The 20,750-nt window shown below is 37.8% G+C and overlaps 1 protein-coding gene across 1 annotated transcript; it reads right to left on the bottom strand.

Moving 5' to 3' along the window:
- Nucleotides 1–421: 421 nt before the first annotated feature.
- On the bottom strand, nucleotides 422–7,259 carry Spink13 (serine peptidase inhibitor Kazal type 13). Its single transcript, XM_027402848.1, has 4 exons — nucleotides 7,181–7,259; nucleotides 1,537–1,574; nucleotides 749–876; nucleotides 422–470 (listed from the first exon to the last, which is right to left on the bottom strand). The coding sequence occupies exons 1-4, from the start codon at nucleotides 7,257–7,259 to the stop codon at nucleotides 422–424; spliced, it is 294 nt and encodes a 97-aa protein (XP_027258649.1).
- Nucleotides 7,260–20,750: the final 13,491 nt, after the last annotated feature.

Here is a 20,750-nt window from a genome sequence, read left to right as displayed (position 1 = left end):
GGTAGCCAATGACCTCCTGCTCTGCAGTCTAGCTTTCATGGGAAGGATGTTTTCACTTTCTTTGGCTTTAAGTGAAGCTAGTGGCACAAAGCTTGCTTGACAGAGAGACCTGGCGAGTTTAATTCAAAGTAGCAATCTCACTGGACTGACAGAATATACATCTCTCCACACAGAAGCCGACTTTAAACTATCAGGTTACAGAAAAGAATAGCAATCATTTCATTTATTAAGGTGTTTATTTGCAACAAGTATGACATTCTTTTTCATTATTTGAGTTCCTTTGTTGTCCATTTAGCTTGGCATCTGGATAGGGCACAAACATGCATATACTTTGCAAGTTAAAAGCCTCAAATTTGCAAAGAAATAATTTCCAGAATGAAGTAATAAAAAGAACAAACATGTGAAGGTGTTCCATTAGCTGCTAGGGACACTTTCCATATTTGACAAACCCAATATGAGGACCAAATTCCCTAAAGAAAAGAGACAGAAAGTTAGTTCCTTAAAGAAAGTGGACATTGCACTTATATGTGTTTTCACTACTTTCTAAATGAAGTTCTAAAGTGGGGGATGTTTCTACAATTCCATGTGTGCCCATCTTCTCCAGTCTTGTTGCCATGTCATATTTTATATGTGCTTGATCTGTGTGTTGATTACATAAAATGTGTCATGAAAATTTTCAACATTATTGTTTTGTATCTTGACACATAACAGAGTAAAACAAATACACTATATTTTGTTTTGAACTTACCACCGATCAATACAAAAGAAACATTCATTCTTGTAGGTTAAGCCATTTGTAGCACAAACCAGTGCTACCACATCTGGACAGTTTGCTTCATACGCAGGATCTATTGGGTAATACATTTTGCATGGGGGCTGGAAACATAAACATGACAGGAATAAGAGTTTATTTTTTCCCATTTATAGAATACCTTTCACTTCTAACCCTACTAGATGAATGTTTAAGGATTTACTGTCTTCTGGACTTCCATCAGGTGAGTTTTTGTTTCTTCTTACTGTAATGACCTCATGTATCCCATAATCACTTGAATGATAATCATATTAGAATCACTGCTAAACCCTAAGTGAGAAGTTTTCCTTCGACCTTGTTAATGAGTAAAGATCTTTACTTATTATGTGTTTGTGGACAAGGTTTTCATGTAGTTAGTAAGAATGAGTAATGTCTATGGAGATTGGAGAAAAGTGACATTTGTGACTGAGCAAGTAATTGTTGTTATTTCACTAAATGCTGAGCTATATCTAATAGGGGTGTGTGTGTGTGTGTGTGTGTGTGTGTGTGTGTGTGTGTGTGTGTGTGTGTGTTACTATCACTTTTACTAAAACATGTTAGTATGTTATAAGGGTTATAAGGATTATTCTACATAGGAGGAAGGCCAGCCTGGAGAGACTATGATGTATGTCCAGCCAAGGCCATGTGAAAATCTGTCAATGCACTTTACCTCTGTGAAGGTTTAGATACCTTTGAGAACAGTGATCAGATTAGAAGTAGAATCTAAAACTAAGGAATTTGTTTACCTTAGGCCAGGTAAAAAGGTTGCGTGATTTGATAAGTGCTGCAAATAAAGTACAAACACAGTGAGTTAAAAGAATAGTCATGGTGGGATATGATCTCACCCACTAGTTACTCACTCTCATAAAGCTAAATAAAACAATTTATAGCAACAGAGTTTATAGGTGATATTCATTTGTGTAGTGCTCTATCTGTCTATCTATCTATCTGTCTGTCTGTCTGTCTGTCTGTCTATCCTGCATATAATTTTTACAGCTCATACATCATTTGCAAATTTGCTCCCTCACTGAGGGAAGAGTACTGGCCTGAGTGTTAGGCTACAGAAAGCTTGTCTGGAGTGTGTGAATCCCGTGATCCAACTCCAACATTGTAATAAATGCATTAATCAGTTAAATAAAAACAATTTGGAGTTGCATGAATTATCATGTTATTTCTAGTAAGCTTCCCTTTTCAAAAAATTAGGATAATTATATGCATTTTCAGAATTCTATTACATTACATTACATATGATATATAAGTAGTGTATTACTGCAGGTCCTGCTAAGATGCTAAGTTAATATGGGTACATTGATTGATGACAAGCAAGTAGAACAAGTACCCTGCTTTCAGGAGAGTGGCTAGGAGAGCAGGTTTTGTTGGTTGTTCTTGGTGCCTACAGATAAAGAACAGCTGTAGGAGAATGAATGAAGATGGGGCCTACCACAGTTTTGCTTCTATTTCAGGTGGTTTAAAAATACTATAGAGTATTTTTAACTAGGAAAGAATATTCCTAAATTACAAAGTGTGCCTCAGAATTTAGGACTAGAAGTATAGCTCAATAATAGAGTATTTGCACAACATGTAAAATGCCCTGAGCTCACTGTTTGCCCTCACAGAAAATAAAATACTACAAAAGTAATTAAAAATAATGGAATAAAATATTGAAAAAGCCAATTTCAGAATAGGCAATATGCATGCATATATAACTCATGCGTGCGCGCACACACACACATGTGCACACACACAACAGAGATACAGAAGTGAAATCTGTAAGAGATATTCAACTTAATTCATGATAAGTTATTTAAAATTATACTAAAAAACGCTTATCACCTATTATGCCAGCTCTGTGAAAGAGGTATTTTCATTCTTTAATGATGAGAATACAAAAGCATTATTTATGAAAAGGAAGCTGTTAATATGGAACAAAGTTACATTTAAATTTTCATTATAATGCATCACTCCCAATTCAATGAATTTCTTCTGACGATATAACTTCAACTGCGGGAGCCCACAAGTGACTCAGTTTCGATTTGGAGTCTATTCTGACTTATAAGTCATTTGAGTTCAATCTTGCTTGTTTCAGTCTCCTTGAGAGCTGTGAGAAAGTTCTGATTAAGCCCATGGGAAAGAGCACATTATCTTAAGATGCAGGCTGGTGAAGGCCAGGAGGAAAGACACATAAAGATAGGGAATGAAGCTGCTTGCTGCTAGCGGGACTCACATGATAGATAGCAAGCCTGTCTGCTCTGATTCAAGGACAGCAGAGGGATGACTTACTATGTTTCTCTTTGTTCTGCTTGGCTTCTAAATAAGCAGGTTCTAAATTAAACTAGACACTGTCTGGTGTGCTGAAAGGCAGGGACTGGAAGTCCTCCCAAATCTATCCTGTATTTCTGTCTCTTTTTCTTTTTCTCCCGTTTCTCAATCCTCACACCCCTGCTCAGGTATCTTAGTTGATTGGAGCAGGCTTCAACATCCAACAATACAAAAACTCATAAGCATAAGAGTATTTATTGAAGAACTATTTGTTGTTACACACTAAAATGAAATACTCCAGTAGAACAGTTGCCAAATGGCTTGCTGTGTCTACTTAGTGAAATTGTATATAACTGGACAATAGAAAGGAAGTCCCCTGTGAACTATGATCCCTGGGACTTGCAAGAGTCAACACAAGTTGGAAAAAGTAAATTGTAAACAGACATCTATAATATGCCATCTTTACATAGGCAGCTATAAGGTAAGAGTGTGTAAATATTTTTATTAGGATAAAAGTCAACACAGGAAGCCCAGAGTACTGAAATTGAATGCAAAAAGGATAACATGAGATTAGAGCAGAAACGATATTGGAATGGTGCAATGTTAGCTCTTTGAATGTAACATTTTGTTCATATTGCTTTCATTAAAATTAATTTCAGATTGGAGCTGGCAAAATGCCCTAGGAAGTTCCAGCACCTGCCATGAAAACCTGAGGACTTGAGTTCAATCCCAGAGTACAGAGTGAAGGGAGGGACTGAGCTGATTGCTGAAGGTAGCTCTCTGGCTTCCACACATATGTGTACACACACACACACACACACACACACACACACACACACACACACACACACCATATACAAACACTCACACAAGAAAAAAGAAAAAAACGGAAGGGTTAATGACCTAAAACCTCCAGGTGAGCAGAGAAACTCCTGACAGGACAATTCACACCCTGATGACATCCGCAGGCAGCGGAAGCTGGGAAGCTCTGGACAAGGAACTCAACATACAGGCAAGAACTTCACTGAGAATTTACAGCTCGGGAATGCAGAAAACAGACCTGAAGCTGGCATTTCCCACCTCAAAAGTTCCCTTCTCTGCCCTGTAAGACCCTGAAGCCTTCTGCACCTTGGTGCACGGTTTCTTTTCCCATGGAGAGATGTCTGCCCTTCGTTGTTCTAATAAAGGACAATCTACCTCTGTAGAGATTGATCCCACAATTAATTTTGGTGTGTTTGAGACAGTCTCTCTATGTGGTGCCTACTGCCCTGGAACTCACTATGTAGACTAGGCTGACCTCAAAATCACAGAGATTCCCCTGCCTCTTCCTTTGGAGTGCTAGGGTTAAAGGTCTGTGGAATCCTATCTTATTCAATATCCATCTAACAACGCTAATAAAGATGTAAAAAAAAAACCATTAAAAACAAAGTAAACAACTTTTAATTTTTTCTGTTTTTTCCTGACCCATGTATTATGTGGAAGCATACTATTTAGTTTTCAACTATCAGAGGACTTTTTAGAGTAACTTTTTGTCTTTATGATCCATTATATATTTACTCATTTGCTCGAACTTAAAATTTGCACAAAACAGCTCATATAACTCACATTTTTATCTTCTATGGAAAAGAACTCCACAAATTAGAATTCAATATTGTTCAAGTTTCATGTCTGTTGCTGTAACAAATATTCTGACCTCCCCCCCCAAAAAAAAACCCAAACTTTGGGAAGAAAGGCTTTATTTGGATCACAATTCTAAGTTTAGTTGATCATTTCCAAGACATCAAGGCAAGAAATCACACAATACAGCCACACTACATAAACAACCAAAATCACCATCTATGCTTGCTTACCTTGCTCTCAGTAGTCTTTCTCTTATACTTTTCAGGGTGCCTTACTTAGAGAATGGTGCCACTCACAGTGGGCTGGGTCTCCTTACATCAATTAGCAATCAAGACACACACTTGCAAACCTGATGCAGATAGTTCCTCATTAAGCCTGCCTTTCCAGGTGATTCTGTGTCAAGTTAAGACTTAAGACTGACCAGTACACCCACAGAAACAACTAACCTGGGTAATAGAAACTCACAGAGCCTGAACCAACAACCAGAGGGCCTTATGGGACCAACCTAAGCCTTCTCTATAAATGTGACAGTTGTGTAGCTTTGTCTACTTGTGGGTGTTGATGTAAGGGAAATGACAAACATGTTCTTTGCCTGTATTCATTAAAATAATTCACAAATATATATTTAATTTTCTTTAGAATGAATTATTATCACTGAACTCTTCACTTTTAGAAAGACCCTTTCCTAAAACTTACCTGTATTGGAAGCCAAAGTCTTCTCATTGGTCACAAAGGCAGTATAGGCATCCTATTCTAATCATGTCTTACGTATACAAAATGCATGGTAGCAAGTGAAAGCCATCTCCTTCCCCAAATATTTAAGATTTGGCATTATGATCTCTCCTGTAGCAATCAGGGCAACAGATTCTTTTGCAGAGAGCAGTAGATCAACTCTACCTCCACATGGGGAGAGCTTTCAACAGCAACTTGTCACAGTCTTCCCTCACGTTCTGTTATTATTTGATGCCTATTCTGATATATCAAGGATGATTTGGGTTAGTTTAATTATGTCTGTTTTAGTGGGGAAAATGTTTCTCTTGAAATATGTTTTTTTCTTACTGTTTCTATTTGTTTTCACCTCTGTGGTGTTTCCTTGATTTCCTTTTAAGAAATTTTAAAAAATATATTTATTTACATGTTTATTTAAAAATTACAAATGTATCTGTGTGTCTGTGTGCATGCGTATGCACATTTGTAGGTACAAGTATGACACAGTTTGTATGTGGAGACCAGAGAGCAATTTACAGGAGTTAATTCTCTCCTTCTATCATGAGTCCTGGAAATCAAACTTAGGTCATCTGACTTGATGATAAGCATCTTTACCCATACACCATCTGAACATCCATCAGGCTGGTTCTACTTATTTATTACTTAGTACTGCAACAGCACACATGTGAAGGCCAGAGGACAACTTTCATGAGTCAGTTCTTCTACCATGTGAGTCATGGGTATTGAACTTGGATCATCAGCCATGAAATCAAAAATCTTTATCTAATGAGAAATCTCTATCCCCTACCATAGCCACCATTAGTTAACTTCTTTGTATGTGAGATATAACATAGATCCAAAAAGAAAGACTGTAGAAATTGGCATAGCAGTTTTCTGGCATAGGACTAGATAAATAATGAAACAGAATTCAAAACCCAAAGATATACAAAACTATGGAGAAATTAGTTTAATAAAAGAGTAACAGGGAAATCCTGTGGAAAAGAAAGGGCTATCTTTTCAACAAGTGATACTTAGACAATTAGGTACCCTATGTGGAAAAAAATAGAACTGTGAACTATATATTACAGCATATAGAATAACTCCATGTAGATTACAAGCATAAACAACGTTCAATACATAAAAACTCTTGAAAGAAACAATAAATGCCAAACATCAGTAATCTTAGAGGAAGCAAAGATCACCTAAATAATACATCACAAGCATAGTACATGAAAAGAAAAGCTGGACTTCATCGAATTTCAGTGGTCTTTGAAAGTCACTTAAGAAAGCGCTAAAGCCTAGCCATATACTGATAAACATTTCCAAGAGATGCCTGACAGAGGACTTATGATCTAGGCTGTGATAAATCACTGTTTTTTTTGCTGTACAATTACTCAGACACACACCAACAGCATTCACACAAAATGCTCCTGCTCTTCATTGGCGTGTCCCCCAATGTTATATTTCAAAGAAATTTTTAATTTCGAGTGGAACTGTGCAATCTATTCTAGGAAAAGATATCATGTTCTCACAATGCATTACTTACAATGAGAACATTACAGTGTTCTTTGAACTAGAAGACGTGGTTTGTTTCCAAACATAGAGCTGAGAAGAATCTTCAATAGAGAAAACAAAATTGAATTTTCCTCTTAGGAAAATACATTTTAATGGTACACAGTTGGACTACCAAGCTCAACATTTTGTATTTCAGAAAAACACTCTGATATAAAGTGAAAAAAAATGACTCTTTTTGTTTTCTCTACAGCTTTAAGAAAATCAAATTTTACCTTCAAGATTGCTCACCTGAAAAGGTAACATGTGTCAAAGCAGAGAGCATCAGAGAAAGTGTGGTCACGTGGTGCACACAGATGCTTCTTCTCATGTCTTCTGTGAAGATGAAGAAAATGCCAGTCAACTGTACAGATAACTTTTCAACATGAGAAAACGCAATTCCTTTGGGGATGCTGTATCAATACCAAGTTGACCACAGTTGTCTCACATAGGCTCCAGTCTCTGCTCTAAAGGGCAGGAAAACTATACCAACAATTCACACCTCCTCTTCCCTCCACCTACTGTGTGTATTAAATGACATCCTGTCTAGAATAGAAATTAGGCTCAAGACTTTCCAAATCTATGTCATCAGCTTAAGCCATCATTCATTCTATTTCGTCTAAAAATTGTAGCCAATGGTACACAAAGAACTGAGATTCATAATAAGTGAAATTTTCTATTTTCACATGGAGAGAAAACAAAAGGAAGATGTTGGAGGAAAATAAAATAAATCTAACAAACAATGACAATCATAGATGGAAAAGGAGGGATCTGAGATATGGGGAAACTAGAAGTATCTCCCTTGACTTTGTTTGACTAAGGATAGAGGAAATGAAAAGAAGTTACCTGAATGAACTTTCTGTTGTTAACTTGAAGTTACTGCTAGCGTCAGACAGAACTGGCTAGGGGGCTGTGAAGCCATAGGGGTGGGCTCCCTGCTCATTTGAATTTGACGATTAACTTGGCATGCTTTTGCTCTCAAGGCTGTTTCTGATTTTGATCCTTTCAAGCCGCCCCCTCGGATGTTTCATGCTTCAGCAGGCAAGGCCAGACCTGGAGGATCTGTGCTGTGCTTTATGGTTATGAAACATAAGAAATAAAAGCATCTTAAGTATCTAATGTTTTCCAAGTAGATCAATGTACTGTTGCATTCCATGATATTTGATAAATGTTCTTGCCAAATCACAGACTGTTCCCAGTCTTCCCACATTATTGTCTTTGCTTCTTAAAAGTCTTACCTATTTTATATTCAAGCTTTGGTTTTTGTTCTTTCTCTCATAACCCAAGAAACCCTACTATTTTTATAATCAATAACACGTCCAGTGTTACTCTTCCAATTTCTGTAATTTTTGCTCTTGACAATACTTCAATAGATAGGCAATCCAGACAACTGATCTTTATCTGAAAAAAAATTCCTCATACTTTAAGCTTTTCTAGCATTGTTGGCACTTTCTGTTGTTTTGCATCGTGGATGTGTCAATGTTCCAGGGCCTGATATAGATAGTCCCTTGATGGTTCCATCAATCTTTTGACATCTTGCTATATTTTTTCTGTTCTTCTAAGTTGGTGTAAATTCAACTCTGATTTTTATCAGACATTAGTTATAATAGATAGAACTTAATCTACACACTGAACTTGACAATCCCACTTTGTTAGAGATTCCCTAGGAAGCCTCTCATTTAATGCCATATTGCTGTTATGCTACCTAACACATCTCATTTTCTTTCTTTTCTCCATCCCATCTGCACTGCTCTGAGAAGAAAATGTCACCTTTTTTTATTACTGAATGAACGAACAAACATAAGGACCCATGATCTACAGTTCTACTCCTCCCCCATCATGTCATCAATTATTTTCCTTCTGTTTCCATCCTTCACCTTACACTGGTTAGCATGGGGCTCTGCTCCTCATCTTTCTTCCATTCTTTCTATAAGTTTTTTTTTAAGAGTTTTGTGCCCCATACAACACGTTTTGATCATATTCGCCATCCTTTACCACTCTTTCCAAGTCTACCTTTTTCCCTCCCCACATAACTTTATGTCCATTTATAAACCTTCACTACAAAGTCGCACCATCCAAATATTCCTGGATATGTGGTCCCCCCCAAAATATGTTTGACTTACCAGGGGTACCCCCTTAGAAGAAAAAAAACTACTTCTCCCTTTCCCACCAGTTAACAATTGCCATTTGCTCCATGGCTAAGGGTTGGATTGTGTTCACAACTCTCCATGCTGGTATTTGGTTTGGCTTGGGCTTTCACAGATTTTGTGCAGGCTGTTAAATTGCTGAGTTTACAAGCGTAGCTGCCTTGCTATGTCCAAAAGTGTTTCCTTTACTCATCCATCACCTCTTTCTATCCCCTCTTCTGATATGTTACCTGAGCATTAGAAGAAGAAGATGTGGAGTATCTATGTGCTTTAGGGCTGAGAATTGTGTGGCCTCTTATTCTCTATTCTTTCCATGTTGGCCTTGGGTGTCTCTGTGTTAATATCATCTACTGCAAGCAGAAGTTTCTCAGATAAGTACTAAGAGATTCACTGCTATATCGGTATAATAATATGTCATTAAGAGTAAGTTTAATACTATCCCCATTTAGCAGTATAGTAGTATCAGGCTCTCCCTTAAGGCCTATAACCTTTCTAATCATAGGTTCTTGGTCCAATATTTGTGCCATGTGTGGGTTTTATTTTGTGGAGTGTGACGTAAATCCAATTAGAAAATGGTTGGTTACTCCATAATAATTCTCCTGCCACTATTGCATCAGTGGTCATATTTTGCCAAACCTTATTCACTGTTGTAGCTAACAGGGATTACAGCAGGGTATGAGTAATGATTATTTCTCTATTCTGGTAGCTGCTATAGCACCTTCCAACACTATTAAAAACATCTCATATGGATGAAGCTTCCAGATCTGTACCAGCATTATTTTACCATGAGCTCATGACAAGTAGGTGGTATCTTCAACAATAAGGTCTTACTGTCACATTCTGAAGGGTAACCAAGAGCAATTGCAATAGCCTGAAATGTTCTCTTTTTTTCGGGTGGGGGTGGTCTATAGGAGCTTCTTGATCAACAACTCCAAAAGAAGTAACCCATTCCTGGAAGTAGGCTTTTTAAATGTTAGCTTCTGGTGTTAGCTTCAGGTGTTGTAGGCTTCCATGTGTCATTTTTAAAAAGATCTTAGTGTTATTTATCCCTCACCATACTCCCTCCTTCATCCTACTCCCTGCTCTGAGTATTCCTAAGTATCCTTATTGCATTACTTCATTTTTTACCTTTTATATCAGTGATCTCTGTTGGCAGATTTGTCTTTCCCACTTGCTAGTTCCCATATAACCAACATGGAGACTTAATTGTAAATGCTTGGCCGATAGCTCAGGCTTGTTACTAGCTAACTCTTACGTTTTAAATTAACCCATATTTCTTATCTAGCCTCTGCCACATGGCTTATGACTGGTTACCTCATTTTTTTTTACATGTTCTGCTTCCTTTGCATCTGCTGGCATCTCCTCTCACTCTACCCTCCTTTTCCCCAGTGTCCTTTGTTTGGTTGTCCTGCCTATACTTCATGCCTGGCTACCAACCAGTAAACTTTTTATTAAATAAATCCAAGTGACAAATCTTCACAGCATACAAAAGATTATTCCACAGCAAATCTCTAACTCTTCTACCTTGAAAGTCCCTCCCATGGACCCTTAGTAACTCCTTGACCTCTGTGGGTATTCCAAATCAAGCAAACATATCTGAAGATTCAATACAGAATCCTCAAATGAGAGAAAATATGGCATGCTTGTTTTCCTGGGTCTGGGTTACCTCACTCAGAAAGATTGCTTACAGATCCATCCACTTACCTACAAATTTCATAATCCATTTTTAAACTTGAATAATATCCCACTCTATAAATATATTACATTCTCATTACCCATTCATCAGTTAATGGACATCAAGATTGTTTTCATTTCCTGGCTATTATGCATAGAGAAATAATGAATATGGAAGAACAGGTATCTCTATAGTAGAATATGGAGTTCTTTGTGTATATACCCAATAGTAGTATAGCTAGATAATTTGATAGATATCATTTTTTCCAACTTTTTATTTGAATTAGAAACAAGATTGTTTTGCATGACAATCCCAGTTCCTTTCTCCTACCTGTCCTCTCCTACCACCCCCAACTAAAACCTTATCTGTCACATATCTTTTCTGCTCTCCCTGGATGGTGAGGCCTTCCATAGGGTGTCATTAGAGTCTTTTGTATCCATTGGGATAGGGCCTAGGCCCACACCCATGTGTCTTGGCTCAGGGAGTATTCCTCTATATGGAATGGGCTCCCAAAGTCCACACCTATGCTAGGGATAAATACTGGGCTTCTATAGGAGGTCACATAGATTTCTGAGGTTTCCTCAAAGAAACCCATGTTCCTGGGGTCTGGATCAGTCCCATGCTGGTATTCCAGCTATCAGACTGGGGAACGAGAGTTCCCGGATGTTCAGGTCAGATGTTTCTGTGGGTTTCACCAGCCTGGTCTGGACCTCAGTGCTCTTTACTGGTCCTTCTCTGCATCTAGGTTCCAGCTCAGTTCGGTGATTAGTTGTGGGTGTCTGCTTCTACTTCCACCAGCTGCTGGATGAAGGCTCTAGGATGGCATATAAGTCAGTCATCAATCTCATAATCAGGGGAGAGCATTTAAGGCAGCCTCTCCTCCGTTGCTGAGATAGTTAGCTGGTGTCATCTTTATAGATCTCCAGACATTTCTCTAGTACTTGATTTCTCTGTAAACCAAAAAAGTCTCCCTCTATTATGATATCTCCATTCTTGTTATCATGTATTCTTCCCCTGACTCATACTTTCTGCTCCCTCATGTCTTTAGCATCCCTCTTCTTCTCCCCTTCTCATTCTCCTAGCTCCCTCCCCCCTCTTCCCGTGCTCCCAATTTGCTCAGCAGATCTTGAACCTCTTCCCTTCTCCAGGGGACCCTGTATGTCTCTCTTAGGAACCTCCTTGTTTATTAGCTTCTTTGGCTGTGTGGATTGTAGGCTGGTAATCCTTACTCTATGTCTAAAATCTGCATATGAGTGAGTACATGCGATGTTTGTCTTTTTGCAATTGGGTTACCTCACTCAGAATGGTTTCTTCTAGATCTATCTATTTTCCTGCAAATTTCAAGATTCCATTGTTTTTTTTTTTTTCCACTGAGTAGTACTCCATTGTGTAAATGTACCACATTTTCTCTATCCATTCTTCAGTTGAAGGGCATCTAGGCTGCTTCCAATTTCTGGCTATTACAAATAGTGCTGCTATGAACATCGTTGAACATATGTCCTTGTTGTATGAATGTGCTTCTTTTGGGTATATGCCTAAGAGTAGAATTGCTGGATCTTGTGGTAGACTGATTCCCATTTTTTTGAGGAGTCGCCATACTGATTTCCAAAGTGGCTGTACAAGTTGGCACTCCCACCAGCAGTGGAGAACTGTTCTCCTTTCTCCACATCCTCTCCAACATGAACTGTCATTGATGTTTTTTATTTTGGCCATTCTGACAAGAATAAGATGGTATCTCAGAGTTGTTTTGATTTGCATTACCCTGATGGTTAAGGATGTTGAACACTTTCTTATGTGTCTTTCAGCCATTTTTGATTCCTCTATTGAGAATTGTCTAATTAGTTCTGTACCCCACTTTTTAATTGGGTTGTTTGGTGTTCGGGGGACTAGATTCTTGAGTTCTTTGTATATTTTGGAGATCATCCCTCTGTCAGATGTGGGGTTGGTGAATATCTTTTCCCAGTCTGTGGGCTGCCATTTTGTCTTGCTGACTGTCTCCTTTGCTTTATAGAAGCTTCTCAGTTTCAGGAGGTCCCATTTATCAATTGTTGATCTCATTGTCTGTGCTACTTGTGTAATGTTCAGGAAATGGTCTTCTGTACCAATTAGTTCAAAGGTATTTCCCACTTTGTCTTCTAATATGTTCAGTGTAACTGGATTTATGTTGAGATCTTTCATCCATTTTGACTTAAGTTTTGTGCAAGATGATAGGCTTGGGTCTAACTGCAGTCTTCTACATGTCTGCAGCCAGTTATGCCAGCACCATTTATTGAAGATGTTCTCTTTGTTCCATCGTATAAATTTGGATTGTTTGTCAAAATCAGGTGTTCTTAGGTGTGTGGGTTAATATCAGGGTTTTCAACTCTATTCCATTGGTCTACGGGTCTATTTTTGTGCCAATACCAAGCTGTCTTAAGGCCTATAGCTCTGTAATAGAGCTTGAAGTCAGGGATGGTGATGCTTCCAGAGTTCCTTTATTGTACATGGATGTTTTGGCTAGCCTGTGTCTTTTGTTTCCCCATATATAGTTGAGAATTGTTCTTTCAAGGTCTGTGAAAAATTGTGTTGGGATTTTGATGGGGATTTCATTGAATCTGTAGGTTGCTTTTGGCAAGATTGCCATTTTTAATATGTTGATCCTACCTATCCAAGAGCCTGGGAGATCTTTCCGTCTTCTGGTATCTTCTTTAATTTCCTTCTTTAAAGACTCAAAGTTCTTGATATTCAGGTCTTTCACTTGTTTGGTTAGCGTTACCCCAAGGTATTTTATGTTGTTTGTGGCAATTGTAAAGGGTGATGTTTCTCTGATTTCTTTCTCCACCAATGTGTCATTGGTATATAGTAGGTCTACAGATTGTTTTGAGTTAATCTTGTATCCTGCCACTTTGCTGAAGGTGTTTATCAGCTGTAGGAGTTTTTCGGGTCACTAATGTAGACTATCATGTCTTCTGCAAATAGTGAGAGTTTGACTTCTTCCTTTCTGATTTGCACTCCCTTGATCTCCTTTTGTTGTCTTATTGCTCTAGCTAGAACTTCAAGGACAATATTGAAGAGATATGGAGAGAGTGAACAGCTTTGTCTTGTCCCTGATTTTAGAGGAGTTGGATCGAGTTTCTCTCCATTTAATTTGATGTTGGCTGTTGGCTTGCAGTATATTCCTTTTATTATGTTGAGGTATGTTCCTGTTATCCCTGATTTCTCCAAGACCTTTATCATGAAGGGGTGTTGGATATACATCATTTTATCTTTTTGAGCAAACTCTACACTGGTTTCCATAATTGATGCACCAATTTGCTTTCCAGTCAACAGTGAATGCATGTTCCTCTTTGTCACATTCATTCCAGCATTTGGTATTATATGTCGTTTGGGCTTCACCTTTATTACTGGGATAAAAAGGAATCTCAAAGTATTTTTAATTTTCATTTCCTTGATGGCTAAGGATGATAAACCTTTTTAAAAGTTTTTCTTCTTGAGAATTTTTGCATCAGTGTTCATGAGGGAGATTCATCTGTAGTTCTCTTTCTTAGTTGTGTCATTGTGTGGTTTGGGTACAAAGGTAATTGTAGCCTCGTAAAAAGACTTTGACAATGAATCTTCTACTTCTATTGTGTTGAACCATTTGAGGAGTATTGGTATTAGCTTTTCTTTGAATTTCTGGTAGAATTCTGCACTGAATCCATTTGGCCATGGGCTTTTTCTGGTTGGGAGACTTTTGATAGTTGCTTCTATTTCATTAGGGGTTATAGGTCTATTTAAATTGCTTATCTGTTCTTGGTTTAATTTTGGTAAATGAGATCTATCCAGAAAATTGTCCATTACCTTTAAATTTTCCAATTTTGTGGAGTACAGGTTTTCAAAGTATGATCTGATGATTCTTTGGATTTCCTCAGTCTGTTGTTATGACCTGCTATTCATTTCTGATTTTGTTAATTTGCATGTTCTCTCTCTGCCTTTTGGTTAGTTTGGATAAAGGTTTGTCTATCTTGTTGATCTTCTCAAAAAACCAACTCTTTGTTTCATTGAGTCTTTGTAATGTTTTCCTAGTTTCTACTTTATTGATTTCAGCCCTCAGTTTGATTATTTCCTGGCATCTACTCCTCCGGGGAGTATTTGCTTTCTTTTTTTCTAGAGCTTTCAGTTGTTCTGTCAATTCTCCAGTGTGACTATTCTCCAGTTTCTTCATGTGGGCATTTAGTGCTATGAACTTTCCACTTAGCACTGTTTTCAAAGTGTCCCATAGGTTTGGGTATGTCTTCATTCTCATTAAATCCTAGGAAGAGTTTAATTATCCCCATGGCCAGGCCTTGCAGGCAATTCAGGTCCTAGTTTGGCAGGGCTTCTGGTCCTGTGAGCCCTGCTCTGCTGCAGCCATGATATGGATGTTTAAATTAAATCTCTACTGTCCTATTTATAGATAAGACTCAGGAGTCAAAGGCTGAGGTGAAAACCTATCAGCTCAGAGAAGCTGAGTAGCAACTAGCTGACCTTGGTTTTTGGCTGGAGACATTGCAAAAGACACATCTCTTCCCTTATCCCAGAAATGAAAGGAACTCAAACTCAAATCCCTGCCATATTCTTCCTGTATGTCTACTCTATTCAAATTGCTGATTTCCTTATGGCTAATTCCAGTCAACTAGTCACTGGTTCTGCCCCCCCCCCTTATTCAAGGTAAACTTTATTGACAGTATAGAGTGTCACAGTGTTCAAAATATTCCCCAGCATTCCAGTATGTAATTCTGGCTTCTTTATCTAAAATTAGGTGTGGATTTATATCTGAATCTTCAGTTTGATTCCATTGATCAACATGTCCATTTTTATGCCAATATCATGCTGTTTATATTATTATAACTTTTCAGTACAACCTGAAATCAGGAGTGGTTAGACCTCCTCCAGTTCTTTTATGGCTCATGGTTGTTCTAGCTATTCTGAATTGCTAGTTTCTTGTTATGAAGATGAAAATTGTCCTTTCAAGATTTGTGGAGGATTGTGTTGGAATTTGGATGAGGATAGCATCAAATCTGTAGGGTCACTTTTGTCATTTTTATTATGTTAATTCTACTGATCCATGAGCACGGGAGACCTTTCCATAGTCTGATATCTTCTTCAATCTCTTTCTTCAAAGACTTCAAGTTTTAAAAATTAAACTTGCTTGGTTAGAGTTACCCACTTATATATAGTATCTTACCATCTGAAAATAACTATACTTTGACTTCTTCATTTTCAATTTGTATCCCCTTGATTTCCTTCAGTTGTCTTATTTCTCTAGCTAGAACTTCAAGTGCTATGTTGAATAGGTATGGAGAGAGTGGACAACCTTGTCTTGTTTCTGCTTTTAGTGGAATTCATTTGAGTTTCTCTCCATGTAAAATTATGTTGGCTATGGCCTTGCTGTAAACTGCCTTGATATTTAGGAATATAAATTTATGTGAATATATCAATGAAAAAATGAGAAACTGCAATACTGATTTCCAAAGTGGTCTTACAAGTTTGCATTCCCACCAGCAATGGAGGAGTGTTCCTCTTTCTCCACATCCTCTCCAGCATATACTGTCATTGGTGTTTTTGATTTTAGCCATTCTGACAGGAATAAGATGATATCTCAGAGTGGTTTTGATTTGCATTTCCCTGATGGCTAAGGATGTTGAGCACTTTCTTACGTGTCTTTCAGCCATTTTAGATTCCTCTGTTGATAATTCTCTATTTAGTTCTGTACCCCACTTTTTAATTGGATTGTTTGGTGCTTTGGTGACTAGCTTCTTGAGTTCATTGTGTATTTTGGTAATCATCCCTCTGTCAGATGTGGGTTGATAAAGACGTTTTCCCATTCTGTGGGCTATAGTTTTGTCTTATTGACTGTGTCCTTTGCCTTATAGCTTCTCAGTTTCAGGCGGTCCCATTTATTAATTGTCCATTTCAGTGTCTGTGCTACAGGTGTAATGTTCAGGAAGCACTCTCCCGTACCAATTAATTTAAGGGTATTTCCCACTTTATCTTCTAATAATAATGCAGTGATTTTGAATAAGAGCAAGGAGAAATTGGTTTATGGGAGGGTTTGGAGGAAGAAAAGGGAAGAGTAATTTTGTAATTATAATCCCCCAAACTAAAGACAAAACCTTTCCCACATAATATTGAAAATGACTTTGAAATACATGAAATGATGCTAACTTTATAATTATTAAAACATAAATAAAGTCTCTACACAGTAGCTACAGAAATTAAAACTCTTGATAGTATGCTCTTTGGCAAGGTTTGTGGTGATGCTTGGGGTGGGTTAAGAGGTGCATGCAGCCATGATGGAGTATTTATTAGGGGTGAGTTTTCAAGGCTAGAAACCTACTGCCATTTCCAGGTTACTCTCTCTGCTTCACTCTTACATTTGAAGATGTGAGCTCTCAGCTTTTGTTTCTGCAACCATACCTGCAGTTTCCTGCCATAAGGGACACTTTCCTCCTCTGGAGCCATATACTCAAGTAAGATGATTTATCCATGGTGTTTTTTTCCAGTAACAGAAAATGTCTAATACACTTGCCTATCTATGTGTCTCTTCAAAACTCCCTGCATAGCAATTTACTTACAAATGTTAACATAGATAACTTTTCTTTTTAGGATGCTAAGCCCAGTGTTTCAATTTTCCAGCTTGTTGTCAATGAATCTTCTTCTTCCCTTTCACTTTCCTTCAGTCAGAAGAACCAGGCTTTTCATAGTTAAGATTTTGATGAGACATTAGGTGTCCAGTCCTTCATGGCAGAGTGGCCTGGGATTGAGGGACATGCAGTTAAGTCCCTTGTAGCCTCCAGAGCTATCTTTCCTAGTAATGGCCTGTATTTTTTCCATCCCAGTGCAAGAGACCTTGTTCCACCATTCTTGCTGTTGTTAAGGACTAACTTCTGTGCAAGTCATTTGGTTGCCTTCCAAGCAAGAAGATGACCTTATGCTGAGGAGCATCCCATGTTTCCTGGGCTCTCCTTTGTCATCTTGGGAGAGAAGGGTGAAGGCAACTGAATGGCTGTTCACATGGAATTAGAGTAATTGAAGGACCTCTATCCAGAATCTGTCTGTAGTCTAGATTTCTGACTCCATTTTCTACTTTGTATTCAGGCATACTATCTGTCAGCCCACTCTGTCATTGCTTTCATGGCTTTTCTCCTCATCAGATCTGGCAGAGAACAGAATTCAGACACTGTGCCAACCCAAGTAGAGAATTTTTAATATGCCAGAATCCCTTAGGGGCAAATGCTCAGAGACAACTAACTGTTTATATCAGAGTACAATCAGAAGAATTCTAATTCCCCATGAAAAGAATCCCACACACGAACAGGTTGTTCCGATCTATTTCCACTATTCATCATCTGTCCTAGACTGACATTTCTATATTATCACATATTCATGGGAAGAAAAGAGAAGGGTCATTAACAAAGCAAGGGGAGAATTGTTCAGGCTTCATTTAGGAAATCCTAGCTACACCCTATGAATGAATGAGGCGATAACTCGTGTAGTTTAGGACATTATTACAGAAGCATTTCAACAAATTTAAGATGAAGAGTCTTTAAAAAGAGACTTTATAAGATACAGGAAATACAAAAGATGCCTACTAAGGATTCTTCTTATTTATCAGAATCATGTGTTATGCTTCTCTAGGAGATACAGACTTGGACCACAGAGACACAGGACACCTTCATGTGGTTAACCTGACTTTTATAAAACCCAATGCTTAAGACATGTGAAAATCATTACAAAAATCTAGAATAGACATTTAGCGTGAACCTTTTAAGTTTTTGAATATTGTTTTCTAGACTTTTAGCAGCAAGAAACACAGACATGATGTGGAACACAGCTCTCCTTCTTGGTTGTGGTGCTGTAAGTTAAACATGTCACTGAAAAGAATAAATTACCCAGAAGGCAGCACTCACAGAAAATCAACAAACAAACAAACAAGAAAACCCAGAATATCTCTTCAGTAAGGAGGAGAGCCACTCTGAAAAGAAATTTCCTGCAATGTTAAAAGGACACCAGGAAGCAGGCTCTCCCAGTTGTGAGGAGGGATAGATGCTCATAAGGACTGTAGGGGCCTGAAGGCTTCCTTGGACTTCAAATACCTACTTGTACTTCCCTGTGGGAACCCCAGGTACAACTGACAATGGAAAATAGGATCCTATACCTCAATGCTATTCACTTGATTTAAATGGCAAACTGGGAGACAAGATACTTATCATGACCTCAATTATGGGAGTGTTGGGGGTAAAAAAAGATTTGTTTTTCTTCAGATGCTTAAATATCAATTGGGGATACGATTTTTTGGGGGGTGGGTGGATATGATTTTAACACAGTTTTCTTCAGGTGCCAAGGTATCTGATTCTCCTTCTTTGACTGAGCAGATTTTGCAAATTAAATGCCTAGGTAATAGTAACTTCTCTCCCTACAACTAGAAATGCAGGCTATTCTGGAACATTCTCTGAAGATATAGATGTCCTTCTTGGAAGGTAAAAGAAAATAAATTTCATAGATGCTTCTACCCAAGTCTATGAAAAAACAAGGCAGCCTGTACTCTGGGCCAAATAAAGAATGTACATTTATCAAGATTACATTGAAGGGACAACAGGGGACTCTGCTCTTAACCTGAATTGATATCTGCTAAAGCAGGAAGCCCAAAAGAATATTTCGATGGTCTCTGAATCATTTTTAAATGAGTTTTGAATGCTATTTGATTAACATCTGCTATCATCCATAGAATATATGAATTCTTCTAGCTAGAAGGCCTTAACATGATTAATTTTGATTTGGTTAATACCTACAAATCATTAATAAAATTGTTCAGAATCTCCACTAGTGGTATTAAGCTCTAATACTTTGCTAGCAAATATCCTAGAATCATATTAATAATTCTTGTTTCTCCCTCCAAAGGATTTCCTCTTCTGTTTGCTGTTGGAAGAACAGCTTCCACTTTTATTTGTTTCTGAATGGAAATCCCTTGACATTGTATCATACAACAATTTCATTAGATTATGCTCCCATGTGGACTTAAAAATTAACCCCATTCTATCTATAAAAACTCTGGCTACAAACTTGTTTTGCCTTAAGTTAGCAAAAGGGTTAATATTGCAATATGTGGCTGACTAATTGATTGCTAATATCACATATAAATTGTGTATTACTAATAATCATTAAGGTACTGAATCATGTAGAAGAGAGTAAACCTATAGTATCAGAGAAAAGAGCTCAAAATTATAAGCAGCAGACTATATATAAGATTTCCTATTTGACTGGCAGTGGGTCCAAGACCTAACACTAATGTTCAAACTGACTTAGTGGAGCCCATTCTATATGGAGAGATACCATGCTCAGCCTAGTCATAGGGGTGTGAGGGTGGAGAAGTGCCTTTGTCCTGCCTCAACTAGATGATGGGAAAGACTTCCTATGGAAGGCCTTACCTCTTCGTGGAGCAGATGAGAGGAAGAGTGGAGGGGGTGGGAGGGAAAGAGGGATGGGGAACTGGGATTGGAAAGTAAAAATAAATTAATAAAAAGAGAAAAAAATAAAAATATTTACTATTTCAAAAGTACGAGAAGAAATTCTACCAGATGGATAAAAGGGCTATTATTCACCTAACAGCACCTACTCTCAGTGAAAATTATAGATGCTTGGTGAAATGTCAGGGTTCTATTATATCTGTAAAAAATATTTTTGTCTCATATCTAAGCCTTCTGCACTAGGCTCTAAAATAAGCAGACTGGGAACATATGGGCTAAATGACCAAGTGTCAGCAGACTTTTGATACTACTAAGATTAGAGCAGGCTTAAAAAACCACCTTTGGATTTAACAAACTTGGATGACCCTTTTAACCTAATGCTATGAAAAACAGCCATAAAACTTAGTATTCTTTCTTTAAAATTGTGGTTTACCTCAATTTTACAAAATCTCAGTGGCATAATTTTCAAGTTGGTTAGACCAAAGTGATTGGGTGACCACTCAGTCTGAGAGCAGTTGCTACTATATGTGACC

This window comes from Cricetulus griseus, chromosome 2 (assembly GCF_003668045.3).
Source record: "Cricetulus griseus strain 17A/GY chromosome 2, alternate assembly CriGri-PICRH-1.0, whole genome shotgun sequence".
NCBI classification, from domain to species: Eukaryota; Metazoa; Chordata; class Mammalia; order Rodentia; family Cricetidae; genus Cricetulus; species Cricetulus griseus.
Note: the sequence above shows the minus strand (reverse complement) of the source record. Positions and strands in the feature narration are given on the sequence as shown.

Bases quoted from the DNA above. Each gene is read 5' to 3' on its own strand.
- Spink13 (XM_027402848.1), bottom strand. From the start codon at position 7,259: ATGAGAAGAAGCATCTGTGTGCACCACGTGACCACACTTTCTCTGATG. The intron at 1,575-7,180 runs GTGAGCAATCTT...CTTTATTTGCAG, and splicing joins GACACATGTTACCTTTTCAG to CACTTATCAAATCACGCAAC. The intron at 471-748 runs GTAAGTTCAAAA...TCTTTTCTTTAG, and splicing joins TTCTTTTGTATTGATCGGTG to GGAATTTGGTCCTCATATTG.